This window comes from Euprymna scolopes, chromosome 19 (assembly GCF_053919585.1).
Source record: "Euprymna scolopes isolate OS-2025 chromosome 19, ASM5391958v1, whole genome shotgun sequence".
Lineage (NCBI taxonomy): Eukaryota > Metazoa > Mollusca > Cephalopoda > Sepiida > Sepiolidae > Euprymna > Euprymna scolopes.
Genome location: NC_136500.1, coordinates 83,802,128 through 83,828,586, shown reverse-complemented (window position 1 = coordinate 83,828,586; position 26,459 = coordinate 83,802,128). Strand labels below are relative to the sequence as shown.

At 31.1% G+C, this 26,459-nt stretch overlaps 1 protein-coding gene across 2 annotated transcripts in view; it reads left to right on the top strand.

Annotated features, from left to right (window-relative positions):
- The window catches only part of LOC145239801 (tumor susceptibility gene 101 protein-like), a 108,132-nt gene that overhangs the window by 51,185 nt on the left and 30,488 nt on the right, over positions 1–26,459 (top strand). For both annotated transcript variants that reach the window (XM_080103323.1, XM_080103324.1), the window contains exons 3-5: positions 10,488–10,553; positions 14,190–14,353; positions 16,017–16,224. In XM_080103323.1, coding sequence (XP_079959449.1) covers positions 10,488–10,553; positions 14,190–14,353; positions 16,017–16,224 — 438 coding nt within the window. The remainder of the gene's footprint in view (positions 1–10,487; positions 10,554–14,189; positions 14,354–16,016; positions 16,225–26,459) is intronic.

The following is a 26,459-nucleotide window of genomic DNA, read 5'->3' as shown; positions in this document are numbered from 1 at the left end:
CAGGAAAATTATTTTTCCTTTTACTTAAAGCAAATCACGCAATTTGATTTGTTTTAAAATTATCTATTGATCTCACCTTTCGCTTTGATAATTCAAAGGGATTTTAGTTTATCTTTGAATTAAGTTCTGGTTGTCGGCCATTTTATTATATCAGACATTTTGTTTACGTCAAAAGACCAAAAATGCATTTGTCGCTTTGAACTTATCGGATAACACATTTTCCCATCCGAGCAAAAATATTTCATAAACTCCTTTTTTTCGTTCGACCTGATTCACCAAATGACAATTCTCGATACGTTATCTTATTGTTTTGAAATTTCGGACAATTCATTTTTTTTCCTCTTCTTTGTTCTAAACATAATGCCGAGTCACTGCGTGTGTTTCTCTTAGATCAAAAACAACCCGACTTTTCAACTTGTCAAATTCACAGGTCAACTTTGGCTCAGTTTTGCCAATTGCGGGTGTGAAATCCCCACCCCTCCGGCTCATATACACTATGATTTCGGCCATTGGAGATCAAACGCCTGTGTATTTTGGCTAACATATTTTATGCATTCTTTTTCGCTTTTGATGTCCAGAATATGATTCAACTTTTCGCTACAAAGGCACTCTTGCCGCCGCTATTTCAACAACAGACTTAGCTCAGAATTTATTCACAAATAAAAATTAATAATAATTTTTATTACTTCAACCCGATCATCGTCCGGGAACAAAAAATTACTTTTAACCAAAATAAACGTCACATCAACCCTACAGGTCTGATGTTGCCTCTCTTTAGTGTTACAGTAAGACTTCAAACAATTTCATTGTTTTGTTAGAAATGAAATGGCTTCAACTGTTTCACCCAAGAAAATATTTCTGTCCCTGTTTCTCACATGAGTCAATTACTTTTTTTTCCCTAAGTTTTCTTCTCAGATTGAGCAGAAAGATGTTTTTTAACAATATGAAAGATCTATTAGCTTTGTTTATAAATTGTTAGTGTGATTTTTTTTTTTTTGTCACATGTACATTAACCTCTTTTTACATATGAAGAAAATACCTATTAAGAAGATATGATAATCGGGCTTGCTTCTAGTTATAAACTTTAGTTATGAGTGACAGGCTTGTCATAGGTACCATCTTTCTACGATATCATTTCGATTTCTACAAAACAAATTATTAGAATTTCCTGAAAGTATTGGTTATTTTCACATTTTGGCCGATGTAACCCCCTGACCTTTTTCAGGTGCATCTTTTTGAACATTGGAATGTTTGTCAAACTCGGGAACCTATATAAAATTTTGAACAACCCTTCATTTAATCCAAAAGGGTATATTGTTCTCATTCCATTAACTATTACTGGGTAGATTGTTTGTTATTTTAGTAGTAGTAGAAGCAAACATTGAACTGTTAACCTTCAGAAGACTGTCACTTAGAACAGATTAGATTTTAATATTTGTATCACAATTCTGTTTTTTTTCTCTCTGAAATTTTGTAAAAATAGCAAGATCACGCCATTTTTTTCTTTAGATCAAATAAACTCAAATTAAGCATTATTTAAAACAGTATAAAAAAAAACAAAGAAATAATCTTTAGTTTTTTAAAATCGGCCCATTAGAACTAGTTATGACCATTAAAAGTATCAAAAAATGTGTGGTTCACTGGACATTTTGCCTTAAGTCAGTCCTATTCAAATGCATATAAGCTTGTGACTGAAAATGGCAGGAAATTTGCACAATTTACAGACTAACCCATCTTTAAAAATCTGTAACTTTAGATCTTTTTAAGGTATGATGAAATTTTGAATATATCATCATAATATCATAAGGGTTCAGTTGGCGTTATTTACGACCATCTCACTTGGTAACTTACGGACTAATTAGCATATTTCAGTTTCATTTTAACAGCTTTAAGTAGAAACCTTATAAAAACAGCTAAGAAAAGTGGTAATTAAGGCTTTATCATAGGAAGTGTTATTCTAATGGATATTATCATTTGCATAATGAAAAATCCAAGATGGTGACCAGGAAATCCAAAATGTCACTATGACATGATTCAAAGAAATCATTAACAAAGTATTGCTTGTAGCATATCAAATTAAAGGAGATTTTGTACAGACCATAATTATGTTTTCAAGTACATTAAACTAATTAGCATACTTAAGTTTCATTTTAATGGCTTAAAGTCGAAGCATCATAAAAAAAAACAGTTGAAAAAATGGGAGGTAAGACTTTATCATGATGCGAAATATTATTCTGATGGACTTTATTAATTATCATCATTACACCGTGAAAAATCCAAGATGGCCACCACCATACAATTCAAAAAAAATTATTAACAAAATATGGCTTGTAGCATATCAAATAAAAGGAAATTTTGTATAGATTACAATTATGTTTTCAAGTTCATTAAACTAATTAGGATAATTAAATTTCATTTTTAATGGCTCCAAGTTACCGTGACAATTATCGGGTAAGTTTCTACCGCTATTTTGTATAATTTTTTATTTTTAAGCCATTGTCGAGACTTCAAGAGAAATTGCAGCCATTTTTTTCTTGTTCTCATGTTACGCTCGGCACTACTTGTTTTTTGAACAGAATAAACATTTACAACACTAAAAATTTATCAAGGTAGATAGAAAAGTAACTTGCCTTTGGTAACATTTATTTGTTTTTTGGCTACTTTTCCTTTCCATAATTAAAACTTATGTTTTCTAAATAATTACAAAAATAAAATGAATGCTTTATGCTCATAAGTTAGTTGACGAACATTTTGTTTACAAATTGTTTTGGGTGCGTCTCAGCACACAAAAATTTTCATGTTTATATGCGGTTGTCACTACTTCTATCAACTCATGCATAAAGTTTTTATCCAATTCTTTTCAAATTTTATGACAAAATTAATATATTCACTATTAAATAACGTTTGAACACAGTTTCTATCTTTACTTATCTTTGTATTACAAAGCGTCAACTTTGAGATGTTTTATTTACGATTCAAAAACCAACAAAAAAAAAAAATGTTCATTGTCGGTTATTCTTTTTCAAAAGAATATTCTTTTCCTGTCCATAATCAAAAACTTGTTTTCTAAATAATAACAAAATAAAATGGATACTTTGATCGTAAGTTAGTTGATGAACACTTGTTTACAGATTTTCTGTGTGTGACAAGATGCACAAAAATTCTCATGTTTATATGCGTTCATCACGACTTCTATCGACTCGTGCATAAAGTTTTTATCCAATTCTTTTCAAATGTTAGGACAAAAGAAATTAATATATTTGTTATTAAATAGTGTTTGAACAGTTTCTATCTTTTGTATTACAAAGTGTCAACTTTAAGATATTCTAACTTTTGACTGGAAAGATGTATATGTTGTGTTCAAATTCCATAACAAAGACAATTCTTTTTCCTGGTTAGCTAAGACAATTAGAAACATTGTTGACCGGTACAAGTTCCACTTCGAGTATTTATCTGAACACACCCCTACCGCTTATTTGCAAAAGGTGATCTATCGCCAGCGGGCATGCTATGCTGACAGGTTTCATCATTAATAGTCAGATTTAAATAGCGATTTCTTCGAATATACAAATCACAACAGAAATATTAAAATACCATATTAAAGTAAATTTTATTGTAAATCCAGTTATATAAGTTCTATTTTGATGGAGGTAGGAGAAATATACTTATTACTGAGTTAAAGACTGAGTGTCAAATTAAATAGCAGTGTGTGCCTTGTCCAGCGCTGAACATTATGGTGTTTAGTATTGCTTGTAAAAAAACATTTTTTTTTTCTAAACTTAAGAATATTATTAAAAAATGAGTCAAAGAAAAAAATATTTTGTAAACATTTACAACTGCGTCTAAAAAAAAAAAATTTATGATTTTTTTTTTAAAAAGAAAACAATTTTTGTTTTCTTTTAACTTAAAAGGAACATTTTTTAAAATATAAATATTTTTTAAAAAAATTTCAAACATAAAAATGTTTGAAATTTTTTTAAAAAATATTCTTCTTAAATATGAAAAATAAACTTAATTTTCTTAATAATTTTAGTCTTAAAAAATAGCATGGCAGTCTGTCTAAATTAAAATCTTTTGCTTCTTGTTCTTGACACAGAATCCTAGGTTGTTCAAATGATGTACCTAAATATCACGTGAACAGAGAATCAGCAGAAGCCATTTGTCATACATTTGTCGTGCCTAAACAGGGAACTTGGAACTAATTTATATAGTAATATGATAGTGGTGTGTTAATTCGTGTGTCATGCTTGCATCTTTTATCTTCCAAGTGGCTGTCGTTTGTTATGACCTTCCATTTCTTGTGGTCCTGGATATGACCTAAAACTATATCGATGGTGAGGCCCCACCTTGCGGGCTTTGGGGAGTGTGGAGCCACCCTTTAATTGCCATTGCTCCCAGGTCCACTGACCCAGAGTGGTAGTACCTGTTAGGGTCCCAACTATGGGTTAAATAGAATCTGACATTAAAAAAAAATATACTCCATTAAAAATCGTTCCTCAAAATAACTAGATTCGGCATTAAATAACCTGGTTGATATGCCGTAAAACAAAAACAACCAACCAATCCATTTCTTGTAATAAATAATTTTACCGAAGATTCTTCACAAGTTTTGTTTAGATTACAACTGATGGCACTCAAGTTATACAACACACACATATATATATATATATATATATATATATATATATATATATATATATTTCTTTTCTTCATAAGTTTTTGTTTCGGTTTCGATTCAAGCTGATGCATCCAAGTCATATATATATATATTTTTTTTTTTTTTTTTTTGAAATCACAAGTAAGAATCGATCGAAAGTTCACTCTATAATAATATATATGAAATCTGCATAAATTTAAATATCGTATTTAAGTGTATTTTATGACTGGGCTACGCCAGGCGTCCCTGCTAGTTTAGGTAAATACTTTTGCAGTTTTAACAAGTGCTACAATAATATCAGGGCATCTCCATTGATGTCGAACATCCTCAGAATGCCAACATCGATATATTACATCTGAAAGAATCCGCTGTGGAATTTCCACAGGTCCCGCTAGTTATAAATTAATGTCTAACCGTGAACCCACGGCATAACAAAGGTGTTGATTAATAATCAGTTTTAAGTGAGTTTTCTGAAGATTCAATCCTTACTGAAGGGCTTAATAATTAACACTTCTACCTGTTGGGACAAAAACAATCTACTATTGTGAATGAAATAAAGTTTTAAATTTTGTAAGAGTTCCCAAGTTTTACATAAAGATTCCCACTACTGAAAAGAGATGCTTGAAGGTAAGAGGTTTCATTGACTGAAACATTGTGAAAATAATAACCAAAACAAGAATAATAGTCTGAATAATCCAAATAATGCAGAAACTTGAGCATAAAATTTCATCAGGATACAAAGAATGTGGAAAAATAGTTCTAGACGTCAGGAAAACATTTATGAAAATACATCCACTAAAACAATATTTTCTTGTGAGATAATCTGAATAAAATTAACCTCGTTTTATGAGCTGCTTTAAATTTCTGTATCTGTAAACAGTTATTCAACTTCCAGCTACCACTCATTTCCGCTGAATTGGCAACCCTCCTTCCATTCTTAACATTTTGAAGTCGTTTTGTTAGAACAAAATTCCAAAATGATTCTTTGAGGAATGCCACTCTTAAAAAAAACAAAAAAAAACAATTCACTGCATGCTTTTCTTTTTTTTTTTTTTTATAAATAGTGCATTTTGTATTTAAAGTATTGGATGAAGTTGGGAGTCAGCTGGAAATATCAGACTCCAAGTTTCAGTTATTTATTTTTTATTCTGACTGACTTCCAACTTCTACTGCAAATACTATCAGTTGTTAATGAGTGCCAGTTATCTCTTCAAATCTGTATACTTGAAAAAAAAAAATGAACTTGGTTACATTGTTTAAATCAGGAAAAAATGAGTTTGCAAAGCCAGTTAAATATAAATAAAAACAAATTCCAAAAGAGATTGGTTAATACTAAATGGGTAATCATTTTGGAATATCAGGTGCTGTATGTGTTCTCTTCTTATCTTAGCATTTTTCCCAATCGTCTTGGATTGCTCATTGCGACTGCAATCAAGCAGTGTTAATTCATGAGATATGCCTAGGGATTGTGCAACCTTTGCTTTACAATTATACTCACGGTCACCCTTACAGGATGTATCCGTTATCTCTCAAGACTGAATAGAAACTTTTCTTATAAGCAGAGAGAGATAGTGAAAGTGGTAGATACTGTAAAAAATAAAAATAAAAAAGAGCAGAGAAGGGAGTCGTGCAATATTTAGTGAGAGAGAGCAACTTACAAACTTAGTAAGAAATCAATCACTTGGTGAGTTGATTACAAATTGCGGTTAATTAGAATGATTAAAGTAGAAGTTTTATCAAAAATAGCTCAATCCCATAGTTGAGAAATATTTGATAAAAAAAAAAAAAACTTGATTTAATTCTGCTTATAATAATAGGTAACTGTATGTCTTGCTGTTTTTGCTTGATACAAAAGGATGACATCATCCATGAAAATGGAGGGAATTTTATGACCTCAAAATAATTAAAGGCTGTTGATAAAAAAAATGTGGAAGGAAGGGTGAGAGAAAGGGGTGGGAAATCACATAAAAACAAATTTTCTTACATTTAAGGATCTTTTCTTTTAAACGAAGGTTACCGATAACCTTTTTTTTTCCTGACCTTTTCTATAGCCTTTATTGTCTTTAAAAATAAAAATTTAATCAAATAATTTTGAAGTATGAAGCACTAAAAACACTTGGTACAAATGAAGCAGCAGCTTCTGTTCTAATAAAAAAGAATGTGTGAGAATTAAAAAAAAAAAAAAAAAAAAAAAAAAAAAAAAATAGTGGCCATATTGAAAATAAAACTACCTAATTTTATTTGACCGATTTAAAAAAAAAATTCTAAATTAAATCTAATTTCTATTTTTATTTTTTATTTTTTATGTGTGTAGGAAAGGTCTCGGATTCTGTTTCCTGCCATCTTCATCTTTAAATACATTTGCATTTGATCTTACCTTGACCCAATTTAATACAAAGATGTGTGATGGCTTGTACACTAACCTGCACTAAATTCAATAACTGACGAAAATAACTGCATGAGGTGAAGCCAACAGGAAAACGTGGAATCTTATACTTTTTGTGTTAGTAAAACACTTCCATCTTTTATTTTATTCTGAATCCTCTTTCAGGAAAAGGGCAGATGTTTTATTTATTCAACCTAAGATATGTCTCTCTTTATGATTCAATCACTTTTTAACATGATTAAGTCATGTATAACATTGCCTGGAGAGTTTTTCAAACCTCTAGAGATTACCCATCAACAGAATCAGTTTGTTTCATTGACCTGTTAGTAGTTGCTCAATGGGTAGTGACATCTATTTGTAAAGATGGTCGTAGTTGTGATGCAGCAGTCCAAGTTTCTGTGCCTTCTACTTTTCTTAGGTTCTGTATTAATGTAATAAAAACAAAGTCGACACCACAGTGTCAAATTGCCAGAGAGATTCTCCAATCCTGACAAACTGCTTGTCCTCTACTTCATTGACAGAAAAAGCTGTTCCTGTCTGTCTGTCTCTCCCTCTCTCTCTGACAAATAAGTAGTTGCTCATTTGATAGTGACATATAGTTATAAAGGTGGCCGTAGTGGTGATGTAGTAACCAAAGATTCTGTATCTTCTCTTTGTAGCTGCAATAATGGAATAGAATAAAAGAAAAATGTCACGAATGTATTTATTCACTAACATCATGCTCTTTGTTTTACGTGAGCTCTCCTTGGAAGGACAAAGGAATTTAGAGCTTTGAAAAAAAGGAGGGGGGGGAGGGGTCTGAACACAGTGAACTCACATGCCAAACAGAAACCCTTTTCTCTTCTCATCGCTGTATGTCCCTTCTAATTTTGTGTCCATGACGTAATTTTAGTACTAGCTCTACTCTTTACTTCAAATGGAATTTTCTGATTTCTTTTTATTCTAGACTTATGTCAAAATTCTGTTTTTTTTTTTTTTTTTTTTTTTTTTTTTTTTTCATTTGTATCTATCTTGCTATACAAAGTTAGCCACATGTCTTCAAATTCTCCTTAATTAATTCTCCGTTTTTGGAAAATCCAGTTATAGTAGAGGGCAGTTATTTGCTAATATTGCATGAGAAACTCGCAAATACTAGTGTTTCACTCGCAATGTAAAGCCCTGTATCTAGTACAACCTTATAAGATTTCTGTAAACTAGCAGTTTATCTTTAATGAATAGTATACAGGTTGCTTCCAAATATATATATATATATATTTTTTTCAGCATGAAATAATTCAAAAAGTATTGACAGACTAACAAAACTATTGAATAAATAGAATGTTTCCTTCCATGAAAATATTTTAAATCAAGTAAAAAGATGAAATGGTTGGAATCAAGATTGTTTGCTTTGTTTGAATTATGGTTTCTGCTGTCCATTTGGCTGGATAATTAGACAATCAAGTCATTTTTTATATGGAGGAAGGGGGGATGACTTTCACGTTATCTGAGAGGAATAGAATCGTTAGTCAGAAGGGATTGTATCTTGCTTATCACTGTTGTCCCATCTACGGAGCATAAACCAGAAGTCAAAAAGACCAGATAATCTTAACTATAATCAATGAAATCGTTTTTGTTTGAAGTTATTAATAAAAATTGAAATTATACTATTCTTGGTAAATCCACATCACTTTTTTACTCTAACTTCATTTGTATTCTGAGGCTGAATATCTATCGCCTCTGCTATCCTCATATAAATCCTGCCAGATTTATTCATTTATACAGATGGATGTGCGACTGTAAATTAGGATCCCAACCATCGTACTTCATTAGAAAGTTTGTGTTGGCAAAATTACGGATATTGTCTCAGACATTTACAGCATGCCACATCATGCTTAGGTGTCCCACTCCCAGGCATTAGGAAGTGTGGTAGACCAAGGAAGACTTGACTCTAGTGTGTAAGAGGTGATGTGACTTTGTACAATCTCACTGATGTCAACCTTTTGGAACAGACTGCATGGAAAGCAGTTATGAGATGTTGCCCATCCCAGAGTCTGGAACACTTGCAAGACCTTAATCATCAAAATCAGATAAGGACTAATGTTGTTGGGAAAGTCATAAATCCCCTTTCTGTTCAGCTATAAGTTAAAAAAAAAAAAAAAGTACTTTACCTTCAAGATATAGCTTCTAATTTTTTATTACTAGCAGTTTAGCCCGACTTTGCTCGGGCCCTATGTACTGTTCATAATTTTATGTGCATATGTATATATATTAAAACGTTTGACTCCTGTCCAGGTAACCTACATCTAAAATTTCAAGTGTTTAGACCTAAAATTGGCAGAGGTGTTTGGTAGATTTTGCAAAGGTCAATTCTTTGACTTTGACCTCTTGTCAGCCAAATTTTCGCCCAAAAACTGATTAAAATGCTTATTGCATGTCTGAATACCCTTTATGTAAAATTTCAAATGTTTAGACCCAAAATTGGCTGAATAGTTTGCTAGTGACCACAAAGCTCAAATCTTTTGAAGTTTGACCCCTTGGCAGCCAAATTTTCGGCCAAAAACTGATTAAAAAGCTTACATGGGTCAAATTTTTTTTTAAACATTGACCTCAATTTTGACCCCATAACATTTGTTTTGGGCTCAAATCAAATTAAAAAGTTTGATTCATGTCCAAGTAACCTGCATCTAAAATTTCAAGTGTTTAGACCCAAAATTCATGGAGGAGTTTGGTAGAGTTTTCAAAGGTCAAATCGTTAACTTTGACCCCTTGACAGCTAAATTTCTGGCCGAAAACCGATTCAATACCCCCTCGAGTCTGTAGACTGAAAATTGACGTAGTAGTTTCATAGGGAAATGTACACACACACAGTCTCACTTTTATAGATATATAGATTTACTTATTTTACTAATGAGTTCCCACTCAGTCTTTATAAGAGCCAATCAAGGATGAGAATTAATGAGATGAATGGATTTTCAATTGAATGATGAATGTTATAAAATGAAAATCATAACTGGAACTATATTGATATAATGAAAAATAAATTAATTTAACCAAATTGTGATAAAACTACAACTCATTTTGTGATGAGGACGGTTTATGGCAATTATTTATTGACATTGGATTTGATGACATGTTGTAGCTGTTCATGAAGCTGTCCCATGGTAATGTGTTCCACAAATGGAAAGTTATTGGAAGGAAACCCTGCTAATGAAAATTCCCTTTGATATTAGTCACACAAAAGAAAGGAATATTCTTTGCAAGTATAGTATCAATGAGTTCTAGCTGTGATGTCTAACGATAGCTGTTTAAGCATTAAATAAAGTATACAAAAAGGGTTTAATAGAAAAGCCAAACCTATGCGTGCATAGATACTTCACAAAAGGGGTTGATATATTATAAAAACTAAGAGTTAAAATATTTTTATTAATTTTTGTAAATTTAATTTTTTACCTTTTGTTTTTGCAGTATTCAATGATGGAAACAATAAAGAATTAGTTAGTTTGGATGGTACGATTCCTGTGAAATACAAAGGTAATTATTTTTACACCTTTTTTTTAAGTGTAAATATTTGAAAAAATCATTAAATGCACTGTTTTTTACAATCACTTTAATTTGTTTCATTTTGAAAATGATTTCCAATTCCTGATATTTTATTGAAAACTAACTGTATTCACCTAATGTTGCAATGGAGTTGTTGTTTTTTTGTTTGTTTTTTGTTTTTTTTTCTTATTTATTCAATCAAATTATTTAAAGATCTTGAAGGTTAAATTATTAATTGAAACCAATTGTAATAAAACTACAACTGATGTTTAAATCTATGAATAAAATTTAATGCAGATAGTTTCCAAAACATTGCCTTTTAATACGTGAGGATTTGCTAAGATTTTTAAAGTTGGAAATGTTTTTTTTTTTTTTTTTTAAACGATAGTATTTTTCAAAGTTTGAAGGGCTGAAAAATAATATTTTTTTTTCATCAGTTATTAACAAAAAGATATATATTTGACAATTTTTTTACAATAAGAATAGTTAATATTTGTTTTAAAAAGAAATTGATACAATTTTAAATTAAAAAAAAAAAGAAAAAAAGGCATTCATTTACGGAATATTTTGCTGAAATGATAATTATTTTTACAGAAGTAATTTTTTTCTTACTAGTATTGATCCTAACAGACATATTTCAAAATGGAACATTGACAGAAAATTATACGGATTGATGAAGAAAGCACCTTGTTTGCAAAGAAACTGAAATACATTCTGCTGGATTTAATTTTGTGATATTTTGTTAGATAGAATTTAAAAAATTAATTTTATTTTACATCATTGTATTGTTTTATTTCAATAAATATTTGTTTAATAATAATTTTTAAAAAATTGAATATTTATCAAAGTTACCCTGCTGTGAGAAATACACATGTAAAGTCTCAAATTTATTATTATGGTTAAAATTCTATGGTGCTTTCTTCATTAATTTGTATAATTTTCTATCAATGTTCAATTTTGAATTATGTCTGTTAGGGTCAATACTATTAAAAATTACTTCTATAAAAATAATTATCATTTCAGCAAAATATTCTGTAAATAAATGCCTTTTTTTTTTTTTTAAATTTAAAATTGTATCAATTTCTTTTTCTTTTTAAAACAAATATTAACTATTCTTATTGTAAAAAAAAATGTCAAATATTCTTCAAATCAAGAAAACAAATATCACTTTTTGAAATGTATTTATTTGAAATGTTTTAGTCTAGATGATTACAATAACCCTATGTAATAATTTAGCTCCAAAAAAAATTTAATCATTAATATTTCAATCAAGTTCAAAAAATAGATTTTATTTTGCTGTTGATCATCTTATAGCTGAATAATCAGAGTGGGAGAGTCAGGTACATCGTAAGCTCAACATTAATTAAATGAAAACCCTTTAGTAATAGTTACATGTAAGCAACATATTATGTAATTACATGTTTTTAAAGTATTTTTTATAAGAAACCTTAAAAAGCATCATTTAATAAATAATTGATTTTATGATTTTTTTTTGTAATATCCAAGATGGAGGCAAAGAAAAAAGTTAAACTTAACTTTTTTCTGCTTGCAAATTAGTTTCTTTAACAAATACCAACTTTTAATTGATTATGTGTATGTTTAATTAATATTTACTACTAATTTAGAGGTATATCAAAATATTGTTTGAGTAATAATTTTTATGTTGAGAATTTTTTAAATTAACATTTTTAAAAGTAACACAAAATATGAAAACCTTTAGTAAGTTACATGATTGTTACATATTAGAAATTTACCTTTTTTTTTTTTTTTTTGAATAGTTTGTTTTTGAGAATGTTAAAATATAAATTTTAGAGTAACATCAAATTAATATTAAAAAAAAACTTTCATGAAACATGTTTCTATATTTAACAAGAATCAGTTTTCTTAATAAAATATATACTTGTAATGTTTGTATATAAAGTTATGCAAACATGCCAGAGTAGTATTTATTTGTGCAGCCAAAACAATAGCAGAAAATAACGATTGCCTCTCTCTCTCCTAACAAAACCGAGACCAGTTGATCCTTAAAGAATAAATTTTTAATTTTTTTTTATCTTATTATTATTATTTTATTTATTTATTTTTTTAATAAATTTGAGATATTATATAACTGAGGCAACACTAATCAAGTAAATATGAATTTTTGGGGCCTTTAGTTAATATTTTTGGACTTTTAGCTTGATATACAAACATACGTGTATACATAGACTTTTGCCCTTTATATATTAGTTTAGCAGGATTGCTCGGAGTAAAAATTGAAATATATTTATATTAAAACTTCTCTTTTTTTTTCCTTCCTCGTTTTACCTCCTCTGCCCAGCCTATTCCTCTCTAGCTGGACACACACACAAACTCTCTCTTATATATTAGATTCCTTGAGGCGTATTTCCAAATTAGTACATAATAATAATATTGAAAATTCAACACACCTTGACAAAACCTGGTCCAGTTGACCTTCAATTTTCTAAATTTTAGATATTATTCATCCAAGACAACACTGATCAAGAATATACTAACTTGAATCTTTTAGTAGTTTTGGACATTTAGCTGGATATCCAAACACACACACACACACAACTGCCATTTATATAAGAGAAGAGATTAAATAACTTTCAAATTGTAGAAATCAAGAGAAACAAGAATAGAAATGATAATATGGTGTTTGTAGAAGGAATACACTAGGAGTCACATCAGAAGATTGTGCATATCTTGGGGGGGGGGGGCGGTTAAAGACTAAATTTACTGAACAGGATTTCAATAAATGCCACTTAACATCTCCTCCCCCAATCTAATCCATGTTAAGTACATCCTTGTGTACCATCCCCAAAATTGAATATTGTAAAATTTAAGAAATAAATATAAAAAAAAATGTATGAATTAAGCACAAAAGGACCCAGGGTTCCTTATTCAATGCCGGACTCTGCTGAGTATTTCTGTTAGTATATAATTCAGTTAAAAACATTTGCAGATGTTATCAGCTCCTTTCACATCTACCCAAATTGATTATAAATAAAGTTTTAGTTTGGGAAATTTTAGATGGAATGCTGATAATTTTGATTACTTGAATTACTATTTTCACTTGGTTATGTTACATTAGACCAAAAATGTAAAATATCTTTAAGTGCATCCTTTTTCAAACTTGACTCTAAAGACGGTTGAAGATTATTTCATCTAAAACATTGTGAAAAAAAATAATCAAAATGACAATAGTTGTCCAAATAATATGAAGCATTATTTCAAATAAAATTAAGTGGTGTTCTTGGGTTTCGTGGGAGGACTTAAGTCCATTAGAGTTAAATTGCTTGCTACTTTGTGGAATTACATATTTGGGAGAGTAAATCTAAAAAGATTAAATGTAATGTATGTATTGTTGCAGAGAAACATGTAGTTGGGAGTATTAAAATTTTCTATAGGAATTGCTTTTTTTCCCTATTATGTCAGAAATTTCAAGTTAAAAAATCAAGATCGTTTCATTAATATAGTAGATTTTAAGACATTTTTTGTTTGTTTGTTTTTACATTCCATTTCATATTTAATAAAAACAAACTTTTTGTGATTACTTTCAGTTTTATAGTTGAAAAATCTTGAGTTGTGGCAATGTTAATTTGTAAAAAACTGTTTTTGCAGGCAATATATATAACATTCCCATCTGTATATGGTTGTTGGATACTCACCCCTACAATGCACCGATTGTTTATGTGAAACCAACGAGCACAATGCAGATCAAACCGGGTCGGTATGTGGATCCCAATGGAAAGATTAATCTGCCTTATTTGCTCACTTGGAGATTTGTAAGTATTTGTTTCTCTTTAAAAACTTGTATTGAATTTAGAGACTGAAAAGATCAAATCAGAAATGTTTTTTCTACTATAAATGGTATTAATACCCCTCTCCACCACCACATATCTCTCCCTTATATGTTTGTCTCCTTCTTTAACTATACACACATTATAGAACAATCTTCAAACTACTATTCTCATCTTGAGTGTTATTTTCACAATTTTTCGTATGATGTAACCTATGACCTTCAGGTGTATTTTGTTGAACTCTGGAATTTTTAGTAATTGTCTGTATTTTTGAGATGAGGTGTTTTCATTGATTGAGATTGTCGGACTGACTTCCTCATCTTGGTTGTTATAGTCACAACGTTTCGGACTCCGGCCTTCATCAGGTGTTTTGTATTAAACTGGGGAACCGTTTGTTAGGAGTCTTGAACCCAACCCTAGTGACATATGGCTGAGTGGTCCTAGACGTTGTATCAAAGTTTACAGTTACCCAAGGGTGCTGAGTTCAATCCTGAACGAAGGCAGTGAAAAGTAACATTCAAAACAGAGAATCAGCAACTATGTCTCAGAGCCTAGCTGGAGTCCGAACACAGTACCCCCGTAATAATAATAAAGGGTTGGGTTCGAGACTCCTAACAAACGGTTCCCCAGTTCGATACAAAACATCTGATGAAGGCCGGAGGGCAAAACGGCCGAAACGTGACTATGACAACCAAGATCAGGAAGTCAGTCCGACAATCTCAATCTGGAATTTTTCTGTTGAACTTGTGAATAAAGTACTTGATAAAATTCAGTTGTAAGTTACACGCTTCTGGAGATTGAAGGTTAAATCTTTAGTGCGGGGCGATACTAAAAATACAATTATGAATTACTTAGGACTTCTACCCAGTCATGACTGACAAAATGAGGGCATGCTCCCTCTCCCCCCTTCTGATTAAAGGTTCATTTGAAATTCTGTGCAAATTCCTTAGTTCGACAAGATAGACCTGAAGAAGGTTGGAGGTTACATTGCTTGAAATGTGAAAATAACACGAGATGAGAACAGTAGTTCGAAGAATCCAAATATGCATAAAATTTAAGTTCTTTCGTGTGTGGATATGAAATATGAGTGTATACAGTTTAGTTAATACTGGCCAGTCTGACCCAGCATTGCTTGGGATCTATTACATTCAAATATGTTTAGTTAATATGGAAATTATTGTTGATCAATCTGTGATACAAAAGTTTGAAATAGATTTTTTTTTTTTTAACTGGTGACTAATAAGTCACCAGTTATCAAGGCTAAAAGCCACTTGAAGTTGAATGGTGATAAATATTGAGAAGATTGAAAATTATGAACATAAGTTTGATAAATCATGAAGACAGTTTACAAGTGTTTATTAGATTTGAAAATGGCCATGTTGTATTCCGCAGGGAAACAATTTTCAGCATGATTCACAGATAGAAATTTTCGAAATCTGTTAAAATGACAATTTACATTCCTAAGAATCTTGCTACACAACTTCACACGGTCTCTATAGATATGGCCCCTAATTCAGTTTCATGTCACGTCTCAGTGCTTTGTTTGGGGTGAATTAAAGTGTAAAAGAAAAAAGTAAGTAATACCTGTTCTTGTTTTTGCTGCACCTGTTTTTATCTAATTTGGTTATTTTCTTGTATTTCCTCTTAGCCCCAGTCTGACTTGAATGGACTGTTGATGGTTTTAACCATCCAGTTTGGTGAGGAACCTCCAGTTTTTTCAAAATTATCAACAAGGCATCCTACGCAACAGCCAACACCTACCAATGCATACACACCAGATCAATCAGAAAATAGTTGGTCTGCATCAACTGCAACTAACCCAGCTATAAATCATCCGCCGTATCCAACTGGACAAAGTAAGGATTTTTTTTTTTTTTTTTAATCATTATACTAACATTTATACTTTCAATCTTCACTTTATTTATATCTTGAATATTCATAGCATCTAAGAATTTATTTTGTAAACAAATTTCTGTCTCCTTCAAATGAACTAAAATTGGACCCAAATAGATTTGAGGCACCCGGGAATAAGTACCAACTAAAAGGACACAATTTGTCATAGCATCATGTTTTTTTTTTTAACTAAATTATGAATAAAACAATGCAACTTATATGCTTGAAACTTCGACTTTGCATATTTTTTTTTATTAAAGAACTGGTTATATTTACAAAAAGTTTGACTATTAGCTTAAAGAAAAAAATTTTCTTTTTATGGAAATCACTTTGGGCAAGGTATGAAGCCATTTGATGTAAGAAGCTAAAAAATATATTGCTTCATGGTCAAAAGCTAACCAATGATAACTGTCACACAGATAGATTCCGACCCCCCCCCCAAACAGCAATTCTTCCCCCTTTATCAGGAACATTGCTCATAGAATGTGAGGAATAAAGGACAAAATAAGGTGAGAGTTACCAGGCTGCTGAAAGTAAATCCAACATTTTGGCCAGAAATTTGGCTGTCAAGTTCAACGATTTGACCGTTGAAAACTCTACCAAACTCCTTTGCCAATCTTAGGTCTAAACAGTTGAAATTTTAGATGTAGGTTATTTGGACATGGATCAAACTTTTTAATTTAATTTGAACCCAAAACAATAAATATTAAGGGGTTAAAGTTTAAAAAGATTTTTACCTCTGTGGTTTCTACCAAATTACTCAGCCAATTTTTGGTCTAAACATTTGAAATTTTACATAAAGTTTATTCAGACATAGGGTAAGCTTTTGAATCAGTTTTTGGATGAAAATTTGGTTGCGAAGGGGTCAAAGTTCAAAAGATTTTACTTTTGCAGTCTCTAGCAAACTATTAAGCCAATTTTGGGTCTAAACATTTGAAATTTTACATAAAAGGATATTCAGACATGTAGTAAGGTTTTTAATCAGATTTTGGCTGCCAAGAGGTTAAAGTTAAAAGAATTGACCTTTGCAGACTCTACCAAACTCCTCCACCAATTTTTGATCTAAACACTTGAAATTTTAGATGTAAGTGACCTGGACATGAGTCAAACTTTTTAATATATATATATATATATATACATATACACATACGCACATAAAATTATGAACAGTACATAGGGCCCAAGCCAAGCTGGACTGAACTGTTAGTATATAATAAAAATTATTTTATCTTAAAGCATAAGAATTAAAGCTAAATGAATAAATACATCACATGTACATTTGACCCCCCCCCCCCCCATCATTTAATCTTATGTAATGGATATCATGAGATTAAATTAAAATTGAACATCTTGGAAAAATATTTTTTCTAAATCTTGAATTTTCACTATAAGAATTTTTAATGTATCATAATATAGAAAGCAGTCATCTGTGTATGTATGTCCGGTTAAAACTAAAGAACAAAAAAAACAAAACAATGTACACAATGGTGGTATTTTCTTAATCAACGTTGCTCTGGATGAGTAATATCTAAAATTTATGAAAGAAAAAAAATATTCATTCTAAACTGGCACATATTTCAGTTGAGGTGGGTGGGGAGGGGTGTCCAGCCAGATTATGTATCAAGCAGTAACTCTGAATTTTTAATCAAAGAATTTTTTTTAATCCAATAGAAATTATCGAAGAATCTATAAAAGTGTGTGTGTGTGTGTGTGTGTATATACAGAGAGGAGAGAGCTTGACAGAGAAGGGGTAGAAGGGGAAATGGATGAGGGAGAAAGAAAGATAGCAGTTGTAATAAGTGTATCACTTTTACCCTGGGTAACGCTGGGTAGCCCTGCTAGTAAGCAATAAAACTAGAAGTCAAAAGTAAAACAACATTGGTATTAAGACAAAAATGTGTCATTTTGGTTTTTGCTCATCCTGGGTCCATCAGATATATTTGATCTCAAAAATGTTAACTTTAATCTTTCTAGTTTTATAACTGGATACTTGTGTCTATTAAAAGATAACCTTTTTTTTTTTTTTTTTAATTTTTTTTTTTTAGTATTTACAATTTTATGTGTCGATAAATAGTAAGAATTAAACTATATTAGAATAAGTATCTGACATTGAAGACCCCTATATTCCTGTTTTGAACCATATATTACCTTTTTTATAATGTTGTGATTTTAAAAAAATTTCTTTTTCTCCTTTAATCACACCATTTATTTTCATCATCCTCTTACTCTCCTCCCTCTATCCTACCACTGTTGCTGTTGCTACTACTATCACTGCTATTGCTACTACTCATCTCTCTATTGCTATCTCCTTCACACTTCCTAAAATATTCAATGTGCAAACAGCCAAGCAATTATGGCTAAGAATTTTAAATAGGATTCTTTCAAAAATAGTTTTAGTGCTTCACGCTATTTTTATTTTGATAAATTTTGTTTCACCTACCTCTACAAGAATTAGCCTCACAGCATCAGTTACTTGTTTTTAATACAATTAAAATTAATTTATTTTCACTTCATTTTTACCCCCCCCCTCCCTTTATCTTGCTGCTGCTTTTGTTTTACTTTCCACACTGAGAGTAAAGAGTAAAAAGTGAGAAAAGTTGGAGATGTTAAGTTTCTTTGCTTTCAGATTTAAAAAAAAAAACGATTATTTTATTCTCCCCACCTCTCCTTTACCCTTCCTCTCATTATTTAAAAAAAATTCCTTATCCATTTTACTTATGTTTGTCAATTATCTCCTGATTTTTTTCTGAATATAAAAACTTCAGATCAAATTAAGATAACAATTCTGATTTCCTGCACTTTCTTTTTGGAGTGGTTTATTTGTTGGGTGTCTCACAGGAGATATGAAACCCTCGTACATGAATGGCTCATAATTTTTTCCTTTTATCCAATTCGTAGGATACTGCAAATTTTATTTTTTTTTTTTGTGCTACCAAATAAGGCTATCTGAAGATACTGTTTTCCTGACCTAAAATACACTAAACAGTGATTTTATTTTTTCCCCCTCAATCATGTTCTGCAAAGTCTAAAATAAAAACGTATTACTCCTAAAAAACAATCAAACCAAGCACCATAAATAAATATTTAAAGAAATAATGAATTTAAAGTTTAAGAACTTTTTCCAAATTGACTGGATTCGACAGTAAATAATCCAAAAAGGGTTGATATACTATAGAACAAAACAACCAAACCAAAATCAGGGTTTGTTCGTGATTGCAGTTTTGTATTCATTGGTCTTTTTTGACCTACAATTTAACGTGAGGTGTCCCCATTTTCTGCAATAGAAATGCAGGAATATCCTGTCTGCCTTTTTGATGCAATTTAGATTGAAAGTTTATATGGAAATTTGCCCTTCCTTTATGTATGGATGGACTTAGGTTGTTCAATTGGACTACATGAGTTTCGACCTAAACTACTAGCACTTGTTTTGGCATTCACGCAAGAGCATTTGTGCTGGCTCGCCACCTCCTAAACGAATACTGACCAAGCGCGATGGTCTTTCATGGTATCAAATACAAGTGGTACCCAATCCAGCAGTGAACCCTGTAGAGGCTAAGGCTCGGGATTGGCTTGGTATCATGTGTCACAGTTCTGAACCCAGTTTTTAATTGACCTTCACATCAGCTTTTCCAACTCCAATGATGGACTGGTTCAATAATTTTATGGATGAAATCATATGAATGATTGAAAAATGTAACCAAACCAGCAAAGATATCTATAGAGAAGAGCTTGCAACAGAGAGGATGTGTTGCAGCAAGAATGAACTGTTATTGAGATGAACTGCTGCCAACAAACATGAAAATACATTAACTATCATTTTTAGGACTTAGCTTTCTTTCTCGAATTAGCGCTTTACTTTGATTCTGCCTCAGTCATAGTTTAATACAAATATTAATGAGAATCATTTGTTTGAAGCTGTCATCGTCAGTATCCACTTCCCTATTTGAACACTATCAATTCAAATATACTTCTTCTATCAGAGGAAATTATGTTCCTGGAACAAATTCATAAATTGGTATGACCGCTGCTTTGCTAATATAGTGATTGGTATAGTTTGTTTGGGAAAATGGTGTACTTCTACTTTTAAGACTGCAAAAGCATGAGCCATGACCATTCAGACCACTCTGGACTCGAGACTTTTTCGGTGTTGAAAGCTTTTCATATCGTTTACATTTTTCGGACTACTGTTATTAGCTTCAGTGTTATTTTCACAACATTTTGGTTAATGTAACTTCCAACCTTCTTCAGGTGTCTCTTTTCAAACTTAGGGAATCTGAACGGAATTTCAAACAAAACCTTTTATTTAATCCATTTTGGCATAATTTGATTGAAGATGAAATATAGTTAAAGAAAATTACTTTGGTTGATATTTCTGGGATGTAGAATTGGTAGCCATCAAAGATGTTTTTTTTAACAAATTCACTGTGTGGAATGTAATCCCAAAATTGATATCTCTTTTTAGTCACGTGCAAGCGACTCTATAAGTCACTCCGTCGGTCAGTCGGTAACACTTTTGTGCTTGGCCTTTTTGGTTAAGATCAAAGGTCTGTTGTTGATAGATGCTGTTCTTAGCTTTTTAAGCTTTTCTTGGCCTTTTGGCCAAGATGAAAGTGTAGTATCTGTTCCTGCAGATACTGCAAGAAGGGACAAGATGTGGGGACAACCCCACATACCTGATCTTTAACCAGCTCCCATTTCCCACCTCTCGGGAGCTCTGGTCCCCTTTTTCCCTTCCCCCTCCCTTCACTTCTCACATTAAAAATTGGCCTTGTGCCTAATTTGCTCGGTGGGGGAGCAAATAAATACCATCTGTTCTTACTACATGCTGTACTTATGTTTTTAACTTTATGATATAAAGTGGGAGATCAGTTTTTTGTATTAATTTAATATAAAATGATCACCCACTTTACAACCAGTCAGTCTCAAGGCCATTCAAGTCATTCTCCAGATCATTCAAGTTGTTTTTTTAAGGATTCCATTTATTTTTTAAGCATTCAAGCCATTCTTAAGGTTATTCAATTCATCCTTAAGTTCATTAAAGTCATTCTAAGTCATTTACTTTTTATTTAAGTCATTTCAGCCCATTTTTCAGTCATTTTAATTTTTCTTTAAGAATTTCATGTCAATCCTACATTCACGCATTCATTCATTACACGAGAGCATGCAACTAATGGCTATCGGCCTTGTTGAGAGTAGAAAGGCATTTGCTTTTAAATTCAATATGGTGGTTATCTCCTGTCTTTTTATGGAATGTACATGCTGATGACTTGTAACTTCAAAAGGTTATTTCTTGTGTGATGATCCAAATCTCGTCAAGGATTGCAACAATATCAAAATTGTATTTTTCTTAGTTTTGTTGAAAATATCTTTATTTTCAATAGAAAAATATTTGATCTCTGATCATGCGATTTTGAATGAAGTGATTTTTTCGAAAATGACTTATTTTACAGCGGAGAAAAATGATTTTGAAGTGTTTAGCACAGAATCGGAAACTAAACTTCTTTTGCTTGGGTGGAAATAGGTTTTTGTTTCTATGTATTCATGTAAGCATTTATTCTGACTAATTCCTGGAATATCTATGACTTTATTAGTACACAAGCCTTTGATTGACAGATCAACAGGACACATGCTCTTCTTGATCTTCAGCTGATCTTATTGATCTTTGTGTGATCTGATGTTTAAATGATAAATGTTTTGCTTTCTTTTCCTTTTTATTTGCATAGACGAGGTTGACCTTACATAAGTTTAGTCTTAATTTCTTTTTGCTCGTCAGACATGAATGTACGATGTAGCAGAAAATATAACTACTTTTGTCAGGATTTGAATTTCAGAAGGTTTTTTTTTTTTTTTTAATTTATATATCTAAGCTATGATTCCTAATATATGGTTATTTTAATTTTCTTTGTATAATGGAGCTTTGATAGCCAATAAAAAGCAAAGCAAATCTTGATAGCATATGAATGTTACTATATTCAGAAGAGTTTGTATGGTGTGTCTTGTCTATAATATAGGTATTGGTTAAAAAATAATCTGTTTTATTTTAGCACAGAATCATCCAGAAGTGTTGATATGATTCTAAAAAAAAAAAAGGATTTTAATCATTTAATAAAAATCAGTTTTGGGTTGGCAGGTCATTGCGACTCATTTTAAATGAGACATCCTCCTCCTTCTCCAAGCAAATAAATTTTTCCAAACAACATTTTAGCCTGCTTTGCTTTGATAACACTTTGCCATAATTTTTTCTCTTTGCTTATTTATTACTAACTTTCAATCATAAAAATCATTTGATCAGTTTGAGATTTTTAATAAGAACTGAATAATTTTTCCCCTCAATTTAAGCTATGATTTAAATAATTTGAATTGTTCAGTAATCTAGCAACATGGATTGCTTTTCTCATGAGTTAAGAGGGTGGAAATTTATTAGGGTTGGAGTTATTGAATTTTTTTTCTGTTGATAGGGTTTGGAAAAATTATACCCCTTATTGGAGAACAAACCCCAAATCTTGTGAGATTTTGTTGGGAACTCTTGTACCATCATCACATTTTTTTTCTCTATCCACGTGTTGCTGAATTTGATAAAATACAATATAAATATTAACATTCCTCAGGTTATTACATGCTCTGGAAAACATCAGTACACCGGAGTTGAAAACAAAAATAAATAAAACTATTCATTATAATTATATTTTGAATCTCATTAATAAAGGGTTTTTATTTTTTTTTTTTTATAAACGTTTTCTATAGAAAAAAAAAAATTGTTACTATGACACCTTTCTCTACCTGAACTATAAAATTCTTGATCAGCTCGTATGTCAGAATCATGCAGCAACTAGAAACATCACAACATAACATATTAGCATTTTGTAACATTAGTATTTTTCAAGATATTCTGTACTTGTCCTCAATTGAAATACTAAATATCTTAAACCAGTTTTGGTATTTAGGGTGCTGTAAGTGTCCTTCATCTGGAGTGGGAAACATCAGGCATTGTCTCGCATCTGATATCCATACAGTCTAGTTTAAAGAGTTGAGATCAATGAGGTTGCACACTTAAATCACATCTTCCTTGGTTTACCACACTCTAGTGTTCAAAATATCTAAATGCATTATGGAGTTAAGGCAAGGGGTGCAAGTAAATAAAAAAGATACAAGTTGAAACTGTATATGGCCCGAAACACTAAAGAAAAATGTGTAAATGACTTAAATCAAAATGCTGAATAAAATAAAGTCAACATTTTCTTTTATAAAATGTTTTGGCTCTTTTATTCCTCAACTTTTAAGTAATAATTTTAGATATTGCCCCCCCCACACACACACACACTCAAAAAAAAAAAAAAATTGCTTGTCTCTGGAAATTCTGCCAACTAATATGTATGATGCTTATTCCTTATCTTGGGTTTTGGTGTTTACAATCTGACTCATAAATCTCTTTATTTTGAATTCATTGTCTTTTTTTTTTTTCTTTTGTATTCAGTTCTCGACATTCCAACATATTCTCTTGGTTTGTCAGTTCACAAATGTTACTTGACTACATTTGTGGTAGTCAAATGAAAATAAGTATATAGTATTTTAGTAGTTATACTAGTATATAGGCAAAAAAAATCATAAAATATGGAGAGTAAAATCTGGGAGAGTGGTCCTAAATATTTTGCTAAAGTTTAAGTCAGTGTAAAAATGGCAAAAAATACCTGCAATTTTTCCTTTCCATGTAATCTTTAATTGACTAAAAGTGTTTTGTTTTCTTAGGATGTTTTAAAAGCATTTCCTCATTTTATACCGGTGGTCTGTATTTGTAATATAGTTTTTTTTTGTTTTTTTTTTCGCTAGTAAATCTTCTAATCCATTTGTATACATATTGATATCTTTTAATTCTTTTCTACCCAATATATATGTATAAGATTATTATGAAACAAATGTTTATATCTTTTTCTCTGTTTCCTATTTGCTGACATAGAAATAAAAAATATCTTTAAAAAAAAGGTTCTGAAAGAACAAAATTTTCCTCAGATTCTTCTGGTAAATAAAGATTTCTCAAAGAAACTGAGAAAAATTTTGGTCTTTTCAGAAAATTTTTTTCAAGACATTTTGTGCGTGTGTGTGTGTGTGTGTGTGTATGGATATATATATATATATATATATATATATATATATATATATATATACACACACCCCACTAATTGTACCTACCTGGAAGTCTTTTTATTTCTGTTTCACTTTATTATAGGAGGGGGGAGCTATTTTTATTTTATATTTTTAAATGATATTTTGAAAATTAAAATATTGTATTTAATATTTAAATTAATTCAACCAAATTGTTATAGAACTATTTATATATATATATATATATATATATATATATATATATATATATATATAGGCATCATCACTTATCAAGGCCAAGAGGCCACTCGAGGATAAGGGTTAAACAGTGTACAGTAGAAATTGGACAATATAATAATCGTTAGTAAATTTGTTAACAAGTGGAACGGCTCATCAAGAACTTGTTTACGTTAGACTTGAAAACTACCATATTGTAGTCAGCTGGAAAGCAGGAAAACAGAAGACAATTCCACAGGCATGTAGTTCTAAGAAAGAAGCTTTGTTCATGGAAGCTACGTTAAGGTTTAGGCACAGATAAAGAGTGGGGGGAATTATTGATAGTGTTTTCAGCTAGACGAGTGTTTCTTGAGAAAGTTTGGCGAGGGGGGGGGGACCATAGACTGAAGCTCAGTCGAACACTTTCCATGAAAATAACGATACATCAGAGACAAACTTGCAACATCTCTTCTGTGAGATAGAGGTTGCAGGGAAGAGAAAAGGACATCTCCTACGAGGCTACAAAATCTATTTTGAACTCTATCAAGGCAGGACAAGTCTTTTCTAGCAGCTCCTGCCCAGATGTGGCAACAGTAGTCCATCCTTGGATGTACCTGGCTCTTATATAGATAGAGAATTGCATCAGCAGTGAGATATCTACTGGATCGATAGAAGGATCCGACCATTTTTCCAGCGGCCTTGGCAACAGATTTGATGTACGTATTCCATTTAAGATCAGGAGTAAAAGTCAAGCTCAGAAGCTTGTCAAAACTTGAGGCTTCCTCAAGACGAGAGCCATTCATTTCAATTGATGCCAGATGTGGATCAGAATGTTGATGATGTAAAGAGAGAAGCTTGGTTTTAGATGCATTAAAAGTAACCAGCCATTCCTTTCCCCATTGTACCACATGCTAAAGATCAGAGGGGAGAATCGGAGAGAACTTGGTTGTTTACTGTCTTAGATGTGCAACCATAAATGGTAGTGTCATCAGCATAAATGTCTACAAATGATGTAAGGATGTGATTTGGAAGATCATTAATGTAGATCAGGAAAAGAGTTGGGCCCAGGATGGACCCCTGAGGGACTCCAGCATTAATACTGTGAGCTTCTGATTTTTGCCCATCAACTACTATTATGAACCTATCAGAAAGAAAGGATTTAATAATTGAGAAGACATTTCCAGGTATACCATAGCTAGAGATCTTGTGAAGTAAATCTTCATGCCATACCCTATCAAAGGCCTTAGATATGTCAAAAGTAATTGTCTTAGAAAGGGTGCCTCCGTCGAGAGATTCACTAATCCTATGAGATATAACTGTAAGCACCTCTGCTGTAGATCTATAATTTTATGTTATTTTAATCTCAATAACATTAATGGAGGTAAATAGCTTCCAAAAAGTTTTTAATAATTGCGTATTTGTAAAGAATTTTAAAACCAGAAATGATTTTGTGTTAGTTTGCATGTTTTTGTTTTTTTTTTTTGTTTTTTTTTTTTTTTACCTTTCGAAATGTCACAAAGTAATCTAATTTTTTTTTTCCTCCACTATTAGAAAAGATTAAAATAGCTGAATTGTTTTACAAAGAAACAGAAATACATTTTGGTAAATTAAATTTCATAATTAAATTTTTAAAATTAGATTTTAAGTTTTAGTATTTTACGTCGTTACAATTTTGATTTCAATGAATATTTAATTACTAATAAATAAGACTATATCAATTACATAGAAGTGAAACGTGCACATCAGATGTTTATACAATTTTATTAATATAAAGATGTATGGGATAATTGCATTAACACACTGGTTCTTGTTAAATCACCAAAGTTAAGCAACATTGAGTCTGGCCAGTACTAAATAGGTGACCATTTGGCAATACTAGGTG